A 24,930-nucleotide genomic window follows, 5' to 3' on the forward strand; every position below is an offset into this window, starting at 1 on the left:
CCTCTCTGTAGGCCTCTACTTGTTTATTAATGATTTCCTGTGTTTCCCTAAGTGTGTTCATGTCTTTCTTGAAGTCCTCCAGCATCATGATCAAATATGATTTTGAAACTAGATCTTGCTTTTCTGGTGTGTTTGGATATTCCATGTTTGTTTTGATTGGAGAATTGGGCTCCGATGATGGCATGCAGTCTTGGTTTCTGTTGCTTGGGTTCCTGCGCTTGCCTCTCGCCATCAGATTATCTCTAGTGTTACTTTGTTCTGCTATTTCTGACAGTGGCTAGACTGACCTATAAGCCTGTGTGTCAGGAGTGCTGTAGACCTGTTTTCCTCTCTTTCAGTCAGTTATGGGGACAGTGTGTTCTGCTTTCCGGCGTGTAGTTTTTCCTCTTTACAGGTCTTCAGCTGTTCTTGTGGGCCTGTGTCTTGAGTTCACCAGGCAGCTTTCTTGCAGCAGAAAATTTGGTCTTACCTGTGGTCCCGAGGCTCAGGTTCGCTCGTGGGTTGCTGCCCAGGGGCTCTCTGCAGCGGCAGCAACCAGGAAGACCTGTGCCGCCCCTTCCGGGAGCTTCAGTGCACCAGGGTTCCAGATGGTCTTTGGCTTTTTCCTCTGGCGTCCGAGATGTGTGTGCAGGGAGCAGTCTCTTCTGGTTTCCCAGGCTTGTCTGCCTCTCTGAAGGTTTAGCTCTCCCTCCCACGGGATTTGGGTGCAGAGAACTGTTTATCCGGTCTGTTTCTTTCAGGTTCCGGCGGCGGTGTCTCAGGCGCAGAAGTCCTGCCGCTCCTGGGCCCTCCCCCACGGGAGCCCAGAGGCCTTATACAGTTTCCTCTTGGGCCAGGGATGTGGGCAGGTGTGAGCAGTGTTGGTGGTCTCTTCCGCTCTGCAGCCTCAGGAGTGCCCACCTGACCAGGCGGTTGGGTCTCTCTCTCACCGGGTCTGGGAGCAGAGAGCTGCTGCGGGCCGGGATCCGCGGGTGTGGGACTTCCGGTAAACACAGACCGTGCCTCCTAGAGAAATTCTGCTTCCGTGTCCCAAGCTCACCAGGCAGCTTTCTTGCAGCAGAAAGTTTGGTCTTACCTGTGGTCCCGAGGCTCAGGTTCGCTCGTGGGGTGCTGCCCAGGGGCTCTCTGCAGCGGCAGCAACCAGGGAGACCTGTGCCGCCCCTTCCGGGAGCTTCAGTGCCAGTCTTTGTTTTTGTTTTGTTTGTTTCAAGACAGAGTGTCCCTGTGTATCCCTGGCTGTCCTGGAGCTCACACTGTGTAGCCCACGCTGGATTAGAACTCAGAGATTCAGCAGCTCCTGCCTATGTATAGTAGCACTCTTAAATGTTTGTTCCATTTCACCAGTGAGTTTATCTGTGCCTGATGCTTCCTAGTTGGGAAATTAATATTTTTGTCAATTTATTTAATAATCACATGCCCATTCAGATTTCCTTTTTCCTTTTGTATGAGTTTAATTTGGCTATCAAAATGTTATAAAAAGTATACAAATTTAAAATATAGTTTTCTGAACATTTAATGAGAACAAATGAGGAATAAAGCTAACAATACACAAATGGATGATTTTTGTTCTCTGCGTTGGTCTTAGTGGGAGTATACTTTGACTTTTTTTTGTAGTCTTTCCTACTTTCTCTCTCTCTCTCTCTCTCTCTCTCTCTCTCTCTCTCTCTCTCTCTCTCTGTATGTGTATCTTTACCAACAAACAATCTTAAGAATAAAAGTGTGAGCTTGACTTTATTCCACTGCTTTCAAATTTCTATACTAATATTATAATATTTATTAAATATATGTATATATTTTCATTTAATATACTAAATAAATACATACAGGGTATATGTTACACATATATTAAAAAGGATATATATTCTATATAGCACCTATATTATCTAATGTCATGGGGGGGGTCCTCTTAAACCCAATGTAAATCCAAAACACCAGGTCAATGCAGATGACAAAATTTTCCTGTAACCAAGCTGCTACAGATTGGTCAGGACCATGGAACAGACTCGGGAGCTGAAGAGAAATTGCACAGCATATATGAAGGGTGAGATCATAAAGGGAGGGGAGCAGGGTGGAACTGTAATATTGTTTAATCCTGTCTTGGCATAAGGGGTTGAGCTAGGGGGTTTTCACCAATCAGGTTACGAGCGGGTTCCAGAGTCTGGGGACACGAACTTTCAGGAACCTTGACCATTTCAGGAAGCTAGAGAAGTTGTCCTTAAGATGTCTGGGCACTATGGCTCCAGCTGCATATGGAGCAGAGGAAGGCCTTGCTGGGCACCAAAGGAAGGAGAAGCCCTTGGTCCTGCCGAGGTTGGACCCTCAGTGTAGGGGACTGTCCTGAGGGGGGAAGCAGGGTGGATGGGAAGGGGAACACCCTTATAGAAGAAGGGGAGGGGGAGGGGATAGAGGGTTTATGGATAGGAAACCGGGAAAGGGAATAACATTTGAAATGTAAATAAAAAATATCCAATAAAAAATTTGAAAAAAACCCATTTAAAAAAAAAAGATGTCTGGGCACAGGTAACTGTTCCCTTACAAGTTGTTCCTGAGATGTCTGGTCTCAGACGGTTTGCTTATACTAGAAGCCATTGAGCTATTGGAAAGTCCCTAGCTCCCCTAGGGCCTGGGACCTTGATTTTAGCTTCTCTCTATGATTAAATAGAGTCTGAAAATGAGGTGGTGGTACTTAGAATACTTTTTTATTGCTTGTTCCCAATGATATGTCCTTTTTAAATTGAAAACTAGATATTGAATTTAGCTTTCAGACAAGAATGAAGAAAATGTGATGGAGAACCAAACAGACACTGAGTTCCAACCAGTCAGAAAAAGTCTTTTATTTTAGCATTTAGAATTGTCTTCTGAATAGAAGTAACAGTTAAATTAGTCTCTGAAGAACAAAACCGAGCACAAGTAGATGGCATGTTTTCTGCTGAGACGCTCTCCCCATCGTGTGAGCTGTCAATAAAACATAATGATCAAAAGCTCAGTGATCTATCAATAAAACACAGCCATCAAAGGCTCGATTTCATTAAAAGAATACTTTTTGGATGTACTGTCATGTATAAATTATGGGGTTTTAATGAAAGAAAGAAAAGCTGTCATGTAAAACGAGAAATATCGGGTTTTTTGGCTTTTAAAATAAGGCAATCAATTAGAAAAGACCCTTGAACTTAAGAAAACAAAATCGTTCAAACCTTACTGGATTTGAAAGCTTTATAATGCTGACTATCATAGTGTCGTAGCAACATGTATTCCTAGAATGCCTCTTGTGTTAGAGGCATAAATATCTAAATTAGGTAGAACTAAAAAAAAACACAAAAAACAAAACAACCAACCAATAAAACAAAAAACAACAACAATGAAATTTTATTTTGACACTATGCCATGCCTGGCTTAAGTCTGTGAGGAAAATTCAGTTCTTTTATGTGGACTTTTAAACATGATCTTCGTTGCTGTAGTGGTCCTTTCCCCAAATATGTCATTCCCATGCCTAAATTTTGTCCTCAGCTTTGAATTTTAATAGGACCTGTTGAGTTAGAAATCCACTCTTTTCATTTGCTCCCCATCCCCGTTTACTGACACATTTTCATCCACTTCCTATTGTGTACCATAGTTTTGGGCTTTAGGAGTGGTGGTTTTCAGAAAAGAGAAAACAGCAAAGAGAAAGCTATAAATAAATTTTTAAAGATTTGTTAATTTATGCATATGAGTGTATGCGCATCTGCACATCAGAAGAGGACGTCAGATACCGTGGGACTACAGCTCTAGACAGTTATGAGCTGCCATGTGGTGGCTGGGAACTGAACTCAGGACCTTTGGAAGAGCAGCCAGTGCTCTTAACCACTGAGCCATTTTTTTCCATCCCCCTATTATCAATTTTTAAACGGAATGGATAAAAGGATGATAAGCACTATAAAGACTGTACATTAGATTGACAGAATATCATGCGGGACGTCAATTAACAGCTAAAGTTTGATGCTGGCTTACTGTGCTTTGTGTTCATATCCTATCTAATCCCCTTAATGGCCTCTCAAGTTAAGCTGTCTGATTCCAACACCCACATAGTGAAGCATTAGCCATATGCCTGTCTTTTAAAGAAAGAGTCAACCAAGCTAATAAAGGCTGATCAATAAACTGAAAAGGAAAAGCACACACATTACAAATCACAGGGCTTAGCTGGAACCACAGCTGATATTAGCAAGAGAGAAGCCAGGAGTGCTTATAGTAGCATTCCAGTGTTAGACAAAAACTGGAGAACTGAGGTGAAAAGAAGAGGGGAGAGATATAATCCCAAGAGATGATCAGATTGTCCCATGTGATTTGTTTAATTGTGAAGGGGGTAAAAGAAAAGGAAACGCTAAATGGCTAGGCTAAAGGACTCTGGAGAAATACACATGGAGGGACCCATGGCTCTAGCCGAATATGTAACAGAGGATGGCCTTGTGTGATACCAGTGGGAGGGGAGGCCCTTGGTCATGTGAAGGCTTGACGTCCCAGGGTAGGGGAATGCTAGGTCGAGGAGCCGGGAGTGGGTGAGTGGGTGTCGACCACCCTCATAGAAGCAGGGAGAGGGGGAATGGGATAGGGGGTTTGCTTAGGGGAAACCAGGAAGGGGGATAACATTTGAAATGTAAATAAATAAAATAACCAGAAAAGGGGTGGGGGGTTCTGGAGAACAAAGCAATTCTGGACTTCAAGAGTGGTTAGCATTCAGAGCCCACCAAGGGAAGAGTGACAGTAAGGTTCACATATGTGACTGGAGACCCAAGGGAGCTGATGAAGCAGAAGTCAAGCATGCCTCGTATAAATTCTAGCCCAGATTTAACTACATTTCATTTGGGTTATGAATCTATCATCTCAGCACCGTGAAACATTTTTAATGAAAAATTTACTAGCCACACAAAGCGCTTCCAAGATCGCCAACATTTAAATGTCTGAGTACTAGGTGTGGTGGTACAACACCTGGAATTCTACAACATGGGAGGTAGTGGCAGAAAGGTCAGGGAGTGCAAGGTTAGCTTTAGCTGCACAGCAAGTTCTAGGCTAGCCTGAGCTACATGAGACCCTGCCTTAAAATAACCAGCAAAGGCTAACTAAACAAATAAATAGGGCCTTAATGGCTTAAAGCTCAATAGTTATTTAACACAATTCTATCTGAAGCCAGGAATTGTTAGGTTTCAGCATTGTGACAGTGTTTACATAAAGCTCTTTCGGGATTGGAACAGGAAAAGGCTTTCTCTGCTTCTAGCACCCTTTTCAGAGTCACTTTCCGGTAAGAGACTGTGAATGTCCTTTTATGCAGCCAGGTTTCCAGTAGAGCAGAGGGCTAAAGCTTTTGGTTTTTTTGTAGGGTAAGTCCAAGAACTGGAAATATTTATTCAAGGGAAAGACAATGGCTCTCCAAAAACAATATATCACCTATATCTATTTCAATATCTATATCTATCTATCTATTATTGTTATGGTTTGAATATGCTTGACCCAGGAAGTGGTGCTATTCGGAGGTGTGGTCTTGTTGGAGTAGGTGTGTCACTGTGGGCGTGGCTTTAAGACCCTCACCCTAGCTGCCTGGAAGTCAGTCTTCCTTAGCTGCCTTCAGATGAAGATTCAGGAGAACTTCAGCTCCTCCTCCATCATGCCTGCCTGGATGCTACGCCCCCACCTTGATGAGCCTCTGAACCTGTAAGCCAGCCCTAAGCCAACTTTAGGACAATTATATTGTAAGGGACTGTGATTTGCTGAAGAATGATACCCAAATATATGTATTTTTGTGTATATCTATATCATCTATACCTAATCTATCCCTACATTTATCTATCTGTCTGTCTGTCTGTCTAATGTTGGGATTTAATATAATTTATGGTAAATGTTTTACGTTCTAGTAGAAGCAATAAAGTCATCCAGAAATTAAGAACACATTTAAATATATAATGAGCTTATGGAATCACTGAGGTCTAATGTTATTTTTTTTTCTCTTTTACTTACAGCAGAGACTATTCACACACTCCTTTTCTCCGCACATACTGCAGGGTTCTCCTTTAATGTAAGGTTTGGAGCCTTGAAAATTTCCTCTGCCAAAACAGGGAACATTTATTAACCAAGGGCGCTACATTCAGTTTATCGATGTCTATGCACGCTTTTCTGCCTTTCACTGAGCCACGAGTGTTAACAAGAAAGAAAACAGCAATGCCTGCTATGTAATAGAAGACTCATTTTCTATATACCAAGAAACAAAACTCTTTTAATTTTAAATTTTATCTCATATTATTTAGTGATTTTATTTTAATTTTTCATTTAAAATTTATCTATTTAATTTTATTTAATTATTACATCTTAAAAAATTAGAATATAGTGTGACTGTACAAGCTTGTAATCCCAACACTTAGGAGGCAGGGGCAGGGGCAGGGGCAGCAGCAGGTGGATCTCTGGGAGTTAAAGGACCCTTTAGTCTATGTAAAGAGTTTTGGGCCAGCCACAGATACCTTGTTTCAAAAAAAAACAAAAACAAAAACAAAAACAAAACAAAACAAAAAACCAAAAAAACCCCCAAACCAAATAATAATAATGATGATGGAAAAATAAATATACATAATTTTCCTCTTACCTTTTCTTCCTCTAACATGTCCTAACCCCTCCTCCTCAAATTGTTACTACACACACACACACACACACACACACACACACACACACACACATGCGCACACGTGGGCTGAGCGGGGAGAACTTGCTCTGCCCATTTGGCATTGCTTATATGTATATGTTCATGATTTCAGGACTGACTATTTGATATCGGATAACCCATTTAGGGCACTCAATCCTGGGAAAAAACAGTTTCTCCAGCTCTTCGAAGCCCCGGGCTGCCTGCAGCTCTTTGTGTGGGGTGGGGCTCTGCCCCCTCTTCATGCTGGGATTTGTCTTCAGGCTCTTGTTTGCCACTTTTATGTCTTTCTCCATTCAGCCCTCAACAAAATATGGCCTACAAGTTAAATATGGCTCATGTCTCTTTTTTACCGTCTATGAGCTAAAACTAAGGGGTTACTGCAAACTGAAAACGAAGATCTACATGTGACAGTGTATCTACTGCGCAAAACGCAACGCAGTCACCGTTTAGTACTTTACAAAAAGAGATTTAGATATTAGCTACAATGTTTACTGTTTATAGGTACCCTCTATAAGGTAAGATGCGTCCTTCTGTTTTGAATTTGCTGAGTCTTCTTTTAATTGTGTGTTTGTGTTGTACATGTGAGTGTAGGTATCCTGAGACATAGGAACCTCCCACCCCCAATCTCAGTGGCCCTCAACCTGTGGGTCATGACCCCACAATTTGGTGGGGGTGGGGCTCACATGTCAGGTATTTTGCATATCAGATATTCACATTTTGGTTCATAGACTTGGAATAAAAACCAAATGCACATCCTCTCTGTGTGTTCCTCTTTTAGCACACCCTCTTGCCTAAGTGTGAGTTCGCCTTGTCCAGATACTTCATTTAGAGGGGTGAACTCTTTCTCTGTGACCTGGAACTTACCCACCCCCTTTGTTTTACTGACCCCCCTTTATTTTATTGACCCCCTTTATTTCTTTTTTTCCCTCCCTCTACTCCTCCCAGTTCCTTCCCACCTCCCCTTCCACCTGGATCCACAACCTTTCTGTCTCTCATTCGACAACAAGCAGGCTTCTAAGGGATAATAATAACTAAAACAAAACAAAAACTAACCCACCAGAATAGGACAAAGAGCCCAAACCAAAAAAAAAAAAAAAAAAAAAAAAAAAAAAGCAAGAAACAGACCCACTTGTCCTGGGTTAGGGATGGGTGCGTGTGTGTCCACTTCTTTCTAGGACCCTAAGTGATGCAGACCCCCACTGGCACTGAGGATGCTTCCTCAGTCTCTGTGCGTTCTCACAGAATTGACTTTGTTCATCTCGATGTAGAAAGCCTTGCTCCCGTGGTGTCCTCCAACTCCTCTGGCTTTCAGGCTCTTTCTGACTTCTCTTTTTAGGGCTTCCTTGAGCCCTGGGGATTTGATGGAGACATCCTGTTTAGTGCCGAGTCCAAACTTACTTCTAACAACCAGGAGTGAATATTTTTCTGTGAATCTATTGAAATGGCCATGCGATTCTCATCTCATGATCAGTGTAGTGAATTATTTAGTTTAAGATTAGTTTAAAATCAGCTTTTTGTACTAGGAAACTTCTTCCCAGATAATTATGTGTTTTTTTTTTTTTTAAGATTTATTTTTAATTTATTTCATGTCTGTGAGTGCTCTATCTGCACTTACACCTGTATGCCAGGAGAGGGCAGCAGACCCCATCATAGATGATTGTGAGCTATCTTGTGGTTGCTGGGAATTGAACTCAGGACCTCTGGAAGAACAGCCAGTGCTCTTAGCCGCTAACCACCCCTCCAGCCCGAGAGTTATGTTTTTACATTGTATTCAATTGATACATTTTGTTTAGAATTTTTATGTCTGTCCTTCTGAGGTATAGTGTGTTTAATAGCTTTCCTTTAGTTTTTTTTCCTGTGTGATTTGTATCTTTTAAGGAACTTTGCCATTTAAACCAAGCCACTACACTTGTGGACATGATGGTATTATTTTCATTATGTTATACGTAAAACATATAGTGCTAATTTTTGAATATTGTTGATGTCTCTCTCTCCCATTGAGAACAGTTTGAGAAATCTTTGGGTTTTTGCTGATTCTCTCTCTCTCTCTCTCTCTCTCTCTCTCTCTCTCTCTCTCTCTCTCTCTGTCTCTCTCTCTCTCTCTTTCTCTCTGTGCTATTTTGTTTTATTTATTTAACTAATTCTGTTTACTTTGGGTTTAATATGCTCCTCCCCCAAGTTTCTTAGGTGGATTATAGGAGGCAGAGAGATTCTTGGGCTCACATATGAGCTTTAAGGAAACCAGGAATGTTAAACACAGAGTGTTGTCTCTTGGGGGTGGGGGGATACAACCTGTCCACCCAGAAGTCTGGGAATTGAGATGGTTCACCCTTGTGACCTCTGTACTATCTGTATAGTCAGGCTAGGCTCCCCAAGACTCTTCCGTTTGTCTCGGACAATCTAGAACGCTAGCCTCCCCGAGACCCTTATAGTAGTGCTGCTTACTTTGAGCCTACTTTTTCAGGTCATCTATAGATCCTGTCTTTTTATAAGATGCCATTGCGCTGTATAAGAGTTTTGATGGCATCATGTCTTACGCTTGGCTGTATTCACAAGCTCCAGCTAATTTATCACGAGGAAGCCTATCTCCAAATTGCACTGTGCTTACATCTTGCTAAAACAAACTACCCAGCATCGGATTGCTGAAGTTGGCACCAGCTACTGGCTACTGTGTCATGTTGAACTGGATTTCCTTCCTGCCACCTTGGATCGCCCTCTGCTGGAGGCAGTGGGTTGAGGTCCTTCGCTGGAAAGCATTCTCAACGTCCATTGAGGCTTTCATTGCTGTGACTTTCCTCTCACTTTAATCAAAGTTCAAGCTTGGTTTATTTTCTGTTTTCATCCCTCCCCCGTCCCCAGTTCGGTTCAAAACACTAGTTTCCACGTGATACCTTCTCTGATTCAACCATAAGTGTGTTAATGTTGAAGGTACCAAGGGCGATTCTGTGAGCACGTACACTGAGGCCAGACAGTAACCTGTATTATTTTAATGTATCTAAATGCATTAAAACCTGTTTCATGCGCCAGAACACGTCTTAGTCTTCTATTTCTATTTCACGCCTATGCATTCTGTTGCCTTGGTGCATAGTCCCCTGGTGTCAGGTCTTCGGAAGAGTGGATTCGAATCCGACCTATCGTCGCCTCTCTCATTCCTTTGCACGTCCCCTTCTTCTTTTCTCTGCCTTTTCCATCCTCTTTTTTTCCTTTCTTCCCTGTGTCTTTATCTCCCACTTCTCTCTCTAACTCTTCTTTCCCAAAGCCTGATTTTTAAGGAAGTTATATTGCGCCCCCTAGTGATGTTCATCAACAATTAGTCTTCTTAAAAGAAATGTGAAGCTGCCTAGTGGCAGTTACATCATCTCTTTGCTATTCTGAGAGACTGTGTTCTGCTTGAGCCTTTAGGGCAACGCTTGCCGCTCTTGCTTTAGAAAGGCCGAAGAAAGCACAGTAATAGATACACACATATCCATCTCCCTACACCATAGTGGCCTTCTTATTGTCTATTCTATGTGTTTACTCCTTGTGTTTTCATTGACAAATATTTATCTTTAAACTTTTTATTTGTTGAGGAATCATATTATTGCCTGCTTTAAAATATCCCTCTTATATATTAGTAGATATTTGGATCTAAAATTTTATTTTTACTCCTTTTTTAAAAAAGGATTTATTTTATATATATAATAAATGTATAATATATTTATATATAGTATATAATATAATATATAAAATTGTATATATATATATATATATATATATATATATATATATATACTGTCGCTGTCTTCAGACACAGCAGAAGAGGGCATCAGATCTCATTACAGATGGTTGTGAGCCATCATGTGGCTGGTGGGATTTGAACTCAGGACCTCTGGAAGAGCAGTCAGTGCTCTTAACTGCTAAGTCATCTCTCAGTCCCTAAAAATTTATTTTTAGACCTAACTGTGTTTACGTTCTCAAGTGTGAACTCACCCATAGGGTATTTAAAAATGACATTATTTCCTCAAAAATGGTTCTCTTAAAAAAAAAACACTTCATTTTCTTAATCTATTTTGAATGTTCATTGGATCTGCATTTGCTAAGCTTTCTGTGTTTTGCGTTTAGGTAATCTAACGGCAGTTTATTTTATATTACTTTTGTCTCTGTGTTCACTGTGTGTGTGTGTGTGTGTGTGTGTGTGTGTGTGCGCGCGCGTGCGTGCGTGTTCATGTGTGTAAAAACCAAAGTTAGGTGTCTTTCTCCGTCACTTTCCAGCATATTTTTGGAGGGTGTCTCTCACTGATCCTTGGCTTACTGATGGACTTGACTGACTAAGCTCAGAAGCAGAAGAGATGGTCCCAACTGCCTGTTCAGTTCTGGCCATGCTGCTCTTAGAGGTATGCTCACTGTGCTTGGTCTTTACGTGGGTGCTGGGCACAGAACTCAGGCTCTAATGCTTCTAAGACAAACATTTTGTCTTCCCAGCTGTCTTCCCAGCCTCCACTTTCCCAACGTATGAAACAGTGTGCATCCTTTCTATCCTCACGCTGAAATAGTTCAGGGGAAGAGAGGCTTCTCGTTTATGTAGATCTCTAGCACCATCCCATTTTCACGTTTAAAATTAATTTTGCAGAGGGAGACATCATCAAAGATACTTTAGGGTCTACTGCAAGGTTCTGTTTTGGTAAACATCTGGGTTGTTGTTGTTTTGTTTTGAGACAGGGTCTCTCTATGCTTCATCGACTGACTCAGTATCTAGACACGTCTAGCCCAGAGCTCCCCAGAGCTCCAGTGCCTCTGCCTCCTGAGTGCTGGAATGAAAGGTGTGCTCTACCACATCTGGCTTTGTAAACATGTGCTAACGGCAGTTATTTCAACTTAGAACATTTTCAAAAGGGAAATTAACTTACGCTGGTACATAATTACATACGAATAACCCAGCCGAATATCCTGTGAGATGAGGACAATTTGAAATTGCACAACCAATTTTAAGTGTTTTGGCCCAGACTACCTATAAGAAAAGGGATTTAAAAAATAACATATTAAACAATTCATATAAGCAATAAGTTACGAGACTACGTATAATCTATGCTACATATATACATACGCATGTTTACTGCCTCTTTTCTAACATCTAACACGTTAAGTTACACTTAGTTAAATCTGCTTTCACAATGGCTGGATGGCTTTTCTTCAGAAATAATTATCATAAACTGAAAGAATAGTTCAATAAGCAAATCACAATATAATACATTTCTAATTCACGAGTTCGTCTAGAAAACATATTTTGACCCTCTCCATGGTCATACTGTAAGAGACATCAAGCTCAGACTTGGCCTGAAAACAATGATTTACTTCGTTCTTAGGAAAGAGCGCTGCTAAACTGATCGCGCTGGTGCTGCTTCAAGTTTGCAGCTTTAAAAATATTCACACCTTTGCCAGGTCATAAGGTGTGTGACATTTATTTAAATGGTCAATAGTAAGGATGTGGACTTTTAATATTTGTTTGAGGTCCAGGGAAAACTAATTTCAAAAGGAGAAGTGGTGTATGGAAAATTAACCACAAAAAAAAGAGCCAAAGATGTGTCGAATGACTCGGGTTCCTTGTATCATTGGCAGAATGCAATTTTTCCTATTCTCCAAATGAAAAGAGAAGGGGATATTCTAGTTATCCTTCTTGGAAATGAAATAATCTAAGAAAAACTTGACCGGACAGATTTTTAAGCTTTACAAGTCCACCAACAAAACAAATTAAACTATTTCGCAGATTGAGATGCCAACTACACTTTCCGGTGGCTGAAGCACAGCTATCCTTCATTGTTTTGCTGAAGCCATTTGTTTGAATGGCTCTTTGGCTGCCTGAGAGACCGCACAGCTCAGGTACAGGCATGGCGTGCCGAGGAATAAGAGATGAATATTACTTTTCACCACATATCCAGCTCAGAGTGTCAGATCACTTCTGAGCTAGTTTCTCATTTAATAAAAATAAAATTAGGTTAATTACTAAAGGATCCTTTCATTTTAAATGTTATAAAGTTATTAAAAAGAACATCTGTATATATATGTGTGTGTGTGTGTGTGTGTGTGTGTGTGTGTGTGTGTGTGTGTCTAAGAAATATTTCAGGCCTGGCTTATTAAAATCTATACCAAAAAATTCTGTTATTATTTGCACAGTGTACTTGGGTGTGTGGTATGTGTGGAGTTTGTTAATGTTCATATGCGGATGCTTGGGCTTCTGCATTCGTGGAAGCAAGAAATGAATGTCAGGTCCTCGCTTGATTGTTCTCTATCATATTCTCTGGAAACAAAGTCTCTCCTTAAACTGACTTAAGGCTGTATGGCCAGAGAGCCCAAGGGATCTTTCCCATGCTTCCCTCATTGCCTGCCTTGCTGGGGTTATGTATGGGGTTAGTCATGCATGGCCATTCCCACAGTTTTACATGGATTCTGGGGATTCAAATTAAGACCCTATGCCTGCATATCAAAGTGCTCTTAAATATTAATCTACACCCCTGGCCCTGCTTAGTTAATTTAAATTGTGATATTTTTAGGATTGAGAATGGTGAAGGTAGAGTGACAGTGTACAGTTTCAAAGTGTGGTCCTCTCTTGGAATGGACTAGATCTAAATAAATAAACTGATACTTACACTGAATGCAACTTCAACACAAAATAAGTAAATGGCAAATGCAAGACATTTTTAACCAATTTTGTTTTAAGGAAATAAACATTTATAAATAAACAACATCATATAGTTCTATTACGAGGAAGGATGGATTTATTTCCAGTTATTTAATATCTTTTATCAGACAGAGAAGATGTACACTTCCAGGTTCCATGCTGTTATTCCATTTGCGTTTATGTGCCAGTGCTGAAGAGTCACCCATGTTTGGCATAATAGTTTTAAGATGAAAGAGATATTTGAGAATGTGTTCTCTTTCCATTACAACAGGAGAAAACACGGAGACTTGGCTTCAGACAGTTGGGTGTTGGCCTTTCTTCTTGTTATCAGGACCCCTGACATTGGATCCCACTCTTCCAGTCTTCCCAGCTAGAGACAAACTATTTTCTTTACCAATAGCATTGACTCTGATACCCTGAAAACCATCAACACATAAAACATTCCCTGCTGTGCAAGTTTCCCCCTTCACTGCACCTCTGAGAAAAACGATTTGCTCAACATGTTGTCGATAAGACTGCTCACTTTTCAAGATACTTATGACCTCTAGTCAGGAGACCCAGGCCAGATAACACCAGGGATAACCAGATGACCAGAGGCAACACAGGTAAACAGGTAGAAGCTCTTAAAGAGAAAACAGATAAACCTGTTGAAGAAATACAGGGAAATACAATCAAGCCAGTTAAGGAACTGAACAAAACAGTCAAAAAACTAAAAACAAATATCGAAACAATAAAGAAAACACAAAGGGAGACAACCCTAGAGATGAACAATTTAGGAAAGAGATCAGGAGCTACAGATGCAGGCATACAGAAGACAAGAGATAGAAGAGAGAATATCAGGTGTAGAAAATATTACAGACAGTATTGACACATCAGTCAAAGAAAACACAAAATATGAAAAGCTCCTAACCCAAGATATTCAGGAAATTCAAGACACAATGAAAAATATCAAAGTTAAGAATAATAGGATTAGAAGAGGGGGAAGAATACCATCTCAAAGGACCGAAAACATCTTCAACAAAATAATAAAGAAAACTTCCCTGACTTAAAGAAAGAAATGGCTATAAATGGACAAGCAGCCTAAAGAACACCAAATAGATTTTACAAGGAAAAAAATCCTCTGGACACAGAATAATCAAAACACTAAATGCACAGAACAAAGAAAGTCTATTAAAAGATGTCAGGGGAAAAGACCAAGTAACATATAAAGACATACTTATCAGAATTTCACCAGACTTCTCAACAGAGACTCTAAAAGCCAGAAAATCCTGGACAGTTGTCATCCAGACCCTAAGATAACACAAATGCCAGTCCAGGATACTTTACCTAGCAAAACTCTCAATCACCATAGATACACAATTCAAGATATTCCATGACAAACCCAAATTTAAACAATTTCTTTCTACTCATCCAGCCCTACAGAGGATACTGGAGTGACATCTCTAATACAAGGAGGATAGCTACACACAAGAAAACACAAGAAATTAGACATCTCACAACAAATCCAAAAGAAGAGAATTATTCACATATAATACCACCTCAAGCAACAAAAATAACAGGAACTAACAATCACTTGTCTTAAATATCTCTCAATATCAATGGACTCAATTCTTCAGTAAAAAGACACAGGCTAACAGACTGGATTCATAAACAGGATTTAGCTTTTTGCTGCATACAAGAAACCCACCTCAGACACTACCTCAGAGTAAAAGGTTGGAAAAAAAATTTTCCAAGCAAAATGGTCCCAAGAAGCAAGCTGGAGTTGCCATTCTAATATCCAATAAGATAGACTTTCAACGAAAAGTTATCAAACGAGATGGGGAAGGACACTTCATATTCCTCAAAGAAAAATTCCATCAAAAGGAAGTCTTAATTCTGCATATCTATGCTCCAGATGCAAGGTTACTCACATTCATAAAAGAAATATTACTAAAGCTCAATAGACCCATTGAACCTTACACAATAATAGTGGGAGACTTCAACACCCGACTCTCATCAATGGACAGGTCATTGAAACAGAAACTCAACAGAGACACTGAAACTAATAGAAGTTATGAATCAAATGGATTTGACAGATATCTACAGGACATTTCATCCTAAACCAAAGTAATCTACCTTCTTCTCAGCACCTCATGGAACCTTTTCCAAAATTGACCATATAATCGGTCACAAAACAGATCTCAACAGATACAAGAAGATTGAAATAATCCCAGTGCATTTCATCAGATCACCATGGACTAAGGCTGGTCTTCGATAACAACAAAAGCAACAGAAAGCCCACATACACATGGAAACTAAAATCTCTATTTAGTGACAACTTGACCAGTGAAGAAATAAAGAAATCAATGACTTTATAGGCTCAACAAAAATGAAAACACATTATACCCAAACTTATGAGACACAATGAAAACACTGTTAAGAGGAAAATTCATAGCACTAAGTACCTTCAAAAAGAAATTGGAGGTCCCATATACGCAACTTAACAGCACACCTGAAAGCTCTAGAACGGAAAGAAGCAAACATACCCAAGAGGAGTAGACAGCAGGAAATAATCAAACTCACAGATTAAATCAACCAGAAACAAAGAGATTGATAAAAAACACCAACAAAACCAAGAGCTGGTTCTTTGAGAAAATCAACAGGACAGATAAACCTTTAGCCAAATTAACTAAAGGACCCAGAGACAGCATCCAAATTAACAAAATCAGAAATGAAAAGGAAGAAGTAACAGAAATTCAGGAAAGTCAAAAAATCATCAGCACCTTCTACAAAAGCTTATTCTTTACAAAACTGATAATCTAGATGAAATAGATGATTTTTGAGACAGATACAACATACCACAGTTAAATCAAGATCAGGTAAACTAAAAGTCCCATAACCCTTAAGGAAATAGAAATAGTCACCAAAACCTTCCAACTCCAAAAAGCCCAGGACCTAGAATTCTACTAGACCTTCAAAGAAGAGCTAATACTCCTCAAACTATTCCACAAAATAGAAACAGGAGGAACACTACCTAATTCATTCTATGAAGCCACAGTTACTCGGATACCTAAACCACATAAAGACCCCAAAAGAAAGAGAACTTCAGACCAATCTTGCTTATGAATATCAATGTAAAAATACTCAATAAAATCTCGAAAGCCGAATCCAAGAACATATCAAAACCATCATTTAACATGATCAAGTAGGCTTCATCCCAGGGATACAGGGAGGGTTCAATATATGAAAATCAATGAATGTAATACACTATGTAAACAAACTCAAGTAAGAAAGGCACATGATTATCTCATTAGATGTTGAAAAAGCCTTTGACAAAATTTAACACCCTTTCATGTTAAAAGTATTGGAGAAATCAGGAATTCAAGGCACATACCTAAATATGATAAAAGCAATATATAGCAAACCAACAGCCAATATCAAATTAAATGGAGAGAAACTAGAAGCAATCCTACTAAAATTCGGGACAAGACAAGACTGCTCACTCTCTCCCTATCTATTCAATATAATACTAGAATTTCTGGCCAAAACAATTAGAAAACAAAAAGAGATCAATTGAAAAAGAAGTCAAAGTATCACTATTTGCAGATGATATGATAGTAAACATATGTGATCCCACCAAATTCCACCAGAGAACTCCTACAGCTGATGACTTCAGCAAAGTGGCAGAATATAAAATTCACTCAAACAAATCAGTAGCCTTCCTTTACACAAATGGTAAACAGACTGAGAAAGAAATTAGGTAGACAACACCCTTCACAATAATCACAAATAGGATAAAATCTCTTGGTGTAACTCTAACCAAGTAAGTGAAAGATCTGTACGACAAGAAATACAAATTCCTGATAAAAAATTTAAAAAGACCTCAGAAGATGGAAAGATGTCACATGTTCATGAATTGGTAGGGTTAACATAGTAAAAATGGCCATCTTCTCAAAAGCTATCTACAGATTCAATGCAGTCCCCATTAATATTCCAACACAATTTTTCCCAGACATGAAAAGAACAATTGTTAACATCATATGGAAAAACAAAAACCCAGGATAGCTAAAACACCATTCCTGATCTCAACCTATACTACAAAGCAATAGTAATAAAAACCACATGGTATTAGTACAGAAACAAACAGGTCGATCAGTGGCATAGACTCTAAGTCCCAGAAGTAAACTCACACACCTATGGACACCTGATCTTGGACAAAGAAGCCAAAACCATACAGTGGTGATGGTCTAACTGGTGTTCTGTATGTAGGAGAATGCCAATATATCCACATTTATCACCTTTCACAAAGCTCAAGTCCAAGTGGGTCAAGGACCTCAACATAAAATCAGATACACTGAATCTAATAGAGGAAAGTGGGAAAGAGCCTTGAACTCATTGCACATGGGAAAATTTCCTGAACAGAACACCAATGACTCACACTTTAAAGATCAACAATTGATAAGTGGGACCTCATGAAGCTGTAAAGCTTCTGTAAGGCAAAAGATACCATCAAAAAGACAAATCAGCAACCTACAGACCTGGAACAAAAACTTCACTAACTCTACATCCGACAGAGGGCTAATATACAAAATATATAAAGAACTCAATAAGTTAACCTCCAAAAACCAAATAACCTGATTTTAAAAATTGGGTACAGAGCTAAAACAGAGAATTCACAAAAGAATCTTGAATGGCCAAGGAGCACTTAAAGAAATGTTCAAATTCCCTAGTCATCAGAGAAGTGCAAATTAAAATAACCCTGAGCTTTTACCTCACACCAGTCAGAATGGCTAAGATCAAAAACTCAAGTGACAGCACATGATGGCAAGGGTGTGGAAAGAGAAACACTTCTCCTTTGCTGCTGGGATGGCAAACTGGCACAACCACTTTGGAAATCAACTTGGCAGTTCCTCAGAAAATTGAAAATAGTTCTACCTGAAGACACACCTATACCATTCCTGGGCATATACCCAAAAGATGCTCCACCATACTACATGAACACATAGTCCACTGTGTTAATAGCAGCCTTGTTTGTAATAGTCAGAAGCTGGAAACAACCCACATGTCCCACAATGGAAGAATGGACAGAAAATGTGGTTCATTAACACAATAGAAAACTACTCAACTATTAAAAACAAGGATATCATGAATTTTGCAGGCAAATGGATGGATCTAGAAAATATCCTGAGTGAGGACATATATGTTCTCACTGATTAGTGGATATTAGTCAAAAAAATATAGACTACCTAGGGCACAATCCATAGACCATAAGAAATGTAACCAGTAGAAAGGCCCAAGTGAAGATGTTTCAATTTCACTTAGAAAGGAGGAAGGAAGTAATCAGGGGAGGCAGAGGGAGGGGAAAAGAAAAACAGGATCAGGTATGGGGGGTGGTGGGGACAGGACAGAAGCCCAGAGGACCAAGAGAATGAATGGGGTTAAGCAGCATGGGGGAGGGAGTGGATGGGGAGCCCTCTAGAAAGTACTAGAGACAGGGAAGGCAAGAGACTCTAAGGACTCAATGAGGGTGACCTTAGCCAAAATGCCCAACATTGGAGAGAGGGAACTCAAAGAGTCCACCTCCAGTAGATAGGCAGGGCCTCAATTGGAAGTACAGGGTTACTAATCCACAGTCAAATTTTCTGACCCAGAGCTATTCCTGTCTTAAAGAACTGCAGGGACAAAAATGGAAAAGAAACTGAGGGAAAGGTAGTCCAATGACTGGCCAAGTTGGGTTCCATCTCATGGGAGGGCACCAAGACCTGACATTATTACTCATGCTATGATGTGCTTATAGACAGGAGCCTAGCACAGTTGTCCCCTGAGAGGCCCTACCATCAGCTGACTGAGACAGATGCAGATACCTACACCCAACCATTGAATTGAAGCCAGGGACCTCTATGGTTGAAGTAGGGGAAAGATTAAAGAAGCTGAAGGGAAGAGTGACCCCGTAGGAAGACCAGCAGTCTCAGGGAGCTCCCAGAGACTAAGCCACCAATCATGAACATACATGGGCCAATCCGAGGCCCTTGACACAAATATAGCGGAGGTCTGCCTGGTCAGGCCTTAGTGGGAGAAGATGAATCTAATCCTTGAGAGACTTGAAGCCCAGGGAAGGAGGCCTGATTATATGTATGTGTGTGTGTGTGTGTGTGTGTGTGTGTGTGTGTGTGTGTGTGTGCGTGTGTGTGTGGGTGTTTGAGATTGGTTTTAATGCTTTGATTCAGTAGGGAATCTGCATGTCCAAATGCTAAAGGTCTTTGTCTTTGATGGGTTTTGATCAATTAATAAAGATGCCAGAGGCCAATGGCTAGGCAAAGGGAGACACAGACTAGGGTGGAGGGGGAGGAGACAGAGGATTCCCATGACTCTGGGAAGAAGGATGGGGTGCAGGAGGAGCAGGAGCTAGAGTCAACCAGCCAAGTGAGATTTCAGGTAAGTGGCCAGTCAATTGGGCCTGGGGTAACAGGAGTGCCCAGCCTTTGAGGTAGCCATGACATCTTAAAAATAAACTAATGTGCGTATGTCTTTCATTTGAGGACCCAAAGACAGCTCCTGTAGATGGGTGATCCGCTGGGAACACAGAGCAGTACAGTTCAGACTCACCGCTACGGGGCAGGGGCGGGCACTGTGGGAGGGGGCACCAAGAGGGGTGGCAAGGATGTAAATATAAATAAAAGAATAAAAATTTAAAAATAGATAAGACATCGTACAAGGTACCACCGAGAGGACTAGAATTCAGTAAATAAGAGAGACTGACTAACATAACCTCTTCCCACTTTGTAGAAGAGATGATGAAAGACTATAGTATAAGGAGTTGGCCATGAGTATTTGCCATTCATACGTCTATGAACTTTAATAGACTGGGTTTATCATGACATTGATAAAACATGATTAAAAACACAGAAATTTGAGACACAATGAAGGCCAGAATCCATCCTCTGAAGTGACCAAGCATTCATTTATACAAGTCTGTAACTTTGTGTTGCCCAACCCCAACTGATAGATTTATAAATCCTTTATATAAGACTCAGGGATCATAGTGGAAGGAGCGGGTATAAGCTATACCAGTTAAGTTCCATCAGCATGGATCCCTAAACAAGACCTGAAGAAAGGGGATACCAATAGACTTGTTAACAAGGAAGTGGAGGAATCTTACTGGGCTTCAAGTCTAGACAAAGATCCACAGGTAACTAAGGAACACTAAGAGTAGGAGAAATCATCTTACCAGGGAAGAAACCAAATTTGCTATCTAATACTAAGTGGTCAGCCCTGAAATCATATACCTATAAGTAACATTATGCAGTCTGAGCAGGTGGCATTTATGCATTTAGGAACACTTACGTGTCTACACATATGTAACAACAATGAAAGACATGGCGGTTGTAAATTTGAAGCCTGCAAGCAGAGATACAGAAGTGCTGGAGGGAAGAAAGGGATGGAGGAATATGACGTAATCATATTTTAATTTTGAAAAGAAAAAAAAAGTAAACCAAATCAAATTAGTGAGACATTAGCACATGGAGAAACTATTATGGGCAAAAGACACAGTAATAAAGTTATCAAACTGATCACAGAGAGAAAAGTACCACCAATAGAGACATCAAACTGGCATGATTCAAGCACACTTCCAATCCTGGTAGCAGGCAAGTAGGAAGAGAGAACTACTGTGAGAAACAGTCACCCATGTTTTCCAAATGTATTTTAATCTATAGGTTTAGTGTGGTAAGCTCAAGATTCTATAGCACAAGGAATGTGTGAAGACCAAGGGCACCTTATGTACCTTAAGTAAAGTTGATCAAGATGGGAAAGAAGTAAAAGCAACCACAGATGGGGAAAAGCCAGGAGGAGGATCAAGAGATCACAGCAGATTTCTTGAAAGTAAAGAAAATTTCAGCAGAGTTGCATTGTCAAAGATTGGAAAAACTATGCTCAGTACATGGAATCCTCAGTAAAATGGAGGTCTTTTTTTTTAATGGATATAAAATAAAATACTAAAAAGATTGAACAAGAGAACTAACTAAAAGCCTGCCTGTCAAGTACGTACCTGTGTATAATGGCCACACGTCTTAGTACAGGTATTATCATCAAAATTATAATCTTTAGTTTCATTATACCAACTAAAAACAACATCTTCTGGCCGGGCGTCTATTTTACCCAAATATATATTTTCTCCAATATAGTCATAATCCTTAGTACATCCATGTCGTTTTGAAGTACAGGGGTTATGGGAAAATTTGCACTCTCTAGTCCATGATTTGGCCAGTTTTGCCAGTGACTTGTCCCAACTCTGAAAAATAGAAAAAATTCAATTGAACAGTAGGTATTGTCTTACAAATTTTAGTTAATTTTAGCCCATTAGTAAAAGCAAGTTTTTTTTTTGTTATTTGTTGTGTTAGTTGCTTTCTTGTTACAACCAAATACCTAAAATAAACAGCTTAAATAAGAAATTACTTTGAAACACCATTTCAGAGGGTTCAGGACACTGTTACTTGGCACCATGTTTCTGGGCCTATCATGAGGCAAACATCAGGAGCTTCTTCATAGTGAACAAGCAGCAACAAGAAATCGGAACAGGAAGTGTCCAGTGCAAGGTCTAGGGGCCCTGCCCAACCCTGCCTCCCCAACCGTGCCCCTTCAACCCTGCCTCCCCAACCGTGCCCCTTCAATCCTGCCTCCCCAATCCTCACCTCACTTCACCAATCCCACCTCACCAACCCTGCCTCCCTAAAGACTAACAGTGTACCTCCAGAAATGTAAGAAAATAGAACAGTTTTATCACTCCAATATCAAAGGCCTCAACACAACTTCTTCTTGCAATCTCTTTGTCTCGGAGATGCCCGCCAGTGTCATCAATCTTTGCAACTGCCTCCCACCTCAAAGTAATGTCACAATCAGGCCTCGTGAAAATGCTTCTCTAAAGTATCTCCCAAGCCGTTTATGCCTTAAGTAGTGCAATTTTCGACAGCTCATTAACACCCATCAGAGAGGGTCACCCCTTTGGAGCACAGAAGAAAATTCCAGGAACATAACCGACTTCCACTGCTTCTCGGTGATATGAGATGGTACAAGAACAATTGTTAAAAATTAAAACAATGCTTCCACAATCTAGTAATCTGGCCATGAGTGCTTCTGGCTGCACCAATAATCCAGGACGCTTAGTCCAAACATTTAGAGCATGGTTTGTAAGTAACCCAGGATGTCTTACCCCAACAGGCCATTCTTAAGCATGACAGATGGAGCTGAAACGAACTGTTTTCCAAAACAGGGGGCTCTCTGCATCTTATCTATCCAGATATACTATGACTAGTATATCCAGATATACTATGACTTCCGTATGCCATGCACAATGGCCTGTGAGGTTAAAGCAATTAAGTTTCTTTTCAGTGTTATAAAAGGCTCCAAGGGCGATTCTTCCTTTTCCTCTGAAAATGCATCTACTAACGTGTTAAAACGAATTCTGGTCTGGTAAATCATGTTACATCTCCCTCCCCTGCTTAAACTCATTGTTCTGAACAGCACCCCTGTTTCTTTCTCACCAGTTGATTCATATTGGATGCGGGGGGCTGCACCTTGCGTCGTGCTTCATTGTGGCTGTTGAGGAACCCATTTTTAAATTCCGGGTCATTGATAGTTGGCACCCGAGGAAGAACTTTTCCGAATGCCTTGGGCAGTCTGCTGGCTACCAAATATAGAGCTAAGGTCCATAAAAAAATAAGTTTTTTCTTTAGGGCCATGAAAGGATGCTGAGGATAACCCTAATGAATATGCCAAAACAGAGATTACACTCTACACTGGCTCTGTCTTCCGATTAGACTGGCCTTCTGTGTACAAGTGTTGCCATGGAGACTGAGGCTTGGCGAGTTCTGAGCTCTAAGCCTTAAATTCTCTGGAAAGCCCGAGGCGCCCTCTAATGCACAGTTCGAACCATCCAACTAGCTTTCTGAAGAGCCAAACCAGACTCCTGGTGGAGAGTGCTTGGATTGTGAAAAGAGTGATTGTGAAAACACTACTGGGCTCTGACAGCTGGGGGCTGTGCTAACAAAACACTGAGTTTGTCGCATTTTGGCGCAGATGATTTAGTCGCTGCGCTCAGGGGACAGAGACAGGAGCGGCTGGATCGCTGTAAGTTTGAGTTTGAGGCCAGCCTGATCTTAATAGCAAGTTCCAAGATAGGCAAGAGTTGAGACCCTGTCAGGCTACAGAAAAATGCAAACAACATGAGTTTCATAGACTCTATTTTCCATGCTTAGCTTTTAAAAATTCGTTTAAAATAAACTGCATATTATTTTGTCTCTATCTTCAGATATGGGGACATAGAATAGGCAATAATTGGTGAACTCCATGGCATTCTGTAGCTTTCAATTATTCCCTTGTCAAACATTTAGGAGTTTGCTTCTATTCAGTCCTTCTCATTGACTACCTAGAAAAAAAATGCTTTAGGCATGTGAAAAATTAGAGACAAATAGTTTCTTCTAGCCGAAATCTTGCTTTGTGATAATTTAGACTCTACGCATGGTGTGATCATTTGTATTTTAAAGACTTGGGCTATGCACAGAGTGTGCTGTTTGTTCACTTTACGGAAAATAAAGTGTAAGGCAACTTCATTTGGTTCGACGCTTTCAACCTGTCAGTTATTCACTAACAAACCAGAAGTTTCCCGTAACACCTAATGATATTTTTCGGTATTTATAGGTGAATATCTTTAATACTCAGGCTGTTTAATTTAATAGTCAGGTTATTTATCGTGCCATGTAACTCAAGCAAACACATTTACAGTTACCTAGTGTTCTCTCCTAGACAATTTGCCACACCACCAAAGCAATCAAAAACTTATTTTGATGAAATTGGTTACCTTTTTTTTTTTTAAAGCAGAAAGCAGAAATTAAATTATAAAACAAAAAACGAAGAAACAAATGAACACAACCAACCATAACAAATCCTAGTATCCCAATGGAACTGCTACAGAGTTAGGAAGGACATGTGAGTGATTTATTATCTGCTGATGGGGCTTCCTACGTGTACTGCAGTGGTGTCAATGCACAGGCAAATTGAGTTTCTTTTCTTTTCTTATTTCTTTTCTTTTTTTATTGGATGCATTTCTTCATTTACATTTCAAATGTTATTCCCTTTCCAGGTTTCCTGTCCATAAGCCCTTTATCCCCTCTCCCTTTCCCACAAGGGTGTTCCCCCTCCTCATCCACTCCCTCATTACCACCCCCCTCGACATTCCCCTGCACTGGGGGTCCAACTTTGACAGGACCAAGGACTTCCCCTTCCACTGGTGCTCTTACTAGGCTATTCATTGCTACCTATGAGGTTGGAGCTCAGGGTCAGTCCATGTATAGTCTTTGGGTAGTGGTTTAGTCCCTGGAAGCTCTGGTTGGTTGGCATTGCAAACCAAGTTTCTTACACGCCATACTTCAATATAAATATAGATTTGGCGTTCTTACATATCCAGCCAGACATATAGGTACATGTACATACTTGTGTATATATCTACACACTTCTTCATTACATAATCAGACCTTGGCTGACACCCATATGTGTATACCTTCTCGGTGCAGCAGTATCTATCAGGCTGACAAGGATGCTGTCCAGTGGTATCTATCAAGGCTACTCCCTGCTTAGCCTC

General features: G+C 40.3%; 1 protein-coding gene across 1 annotated transcript; it reads right to left on the reverse strand.

The window, feature by feature from the left end:
• Positions 1–2,809: 2,809 nt before the first annotated feature.
• Positions 2,810–23,113, reverse strand: Glipr1l1 (GLIPR1 like 1). The gene is given in 5 exon segments (NM_001432016.1): positions 2,810–2,955; positions 5,986–6,071; positions 11,548–11,648; positions 21,343–21,585; positions 22,835–23,113. Coding segments are annotated over 5 exon segments (708 nt in total). The 5' UTR covers positions 23,033–23,113; the 3' UTR covers positions 2,810–2,875.
• Positions 23,114–24,930: the final 1,817 nt, after the last annotated feature.

This window comes from Rattus norvegicus, chromosome 7, assembly GCF_021556685.1.
Source record: "Rattus norvegicus strain SHRSP/BbbUtx chromosome 7, alternate assembly SHRSP_T2T, whole genome shotgun sequence".
NCBI classification, from domain to species: domain Eukaryota; kingdom Metazoa; phylum Chordata; class Mammalia; order Rodentia; family Muridae; genus Rattus; species Rattus norvegicus.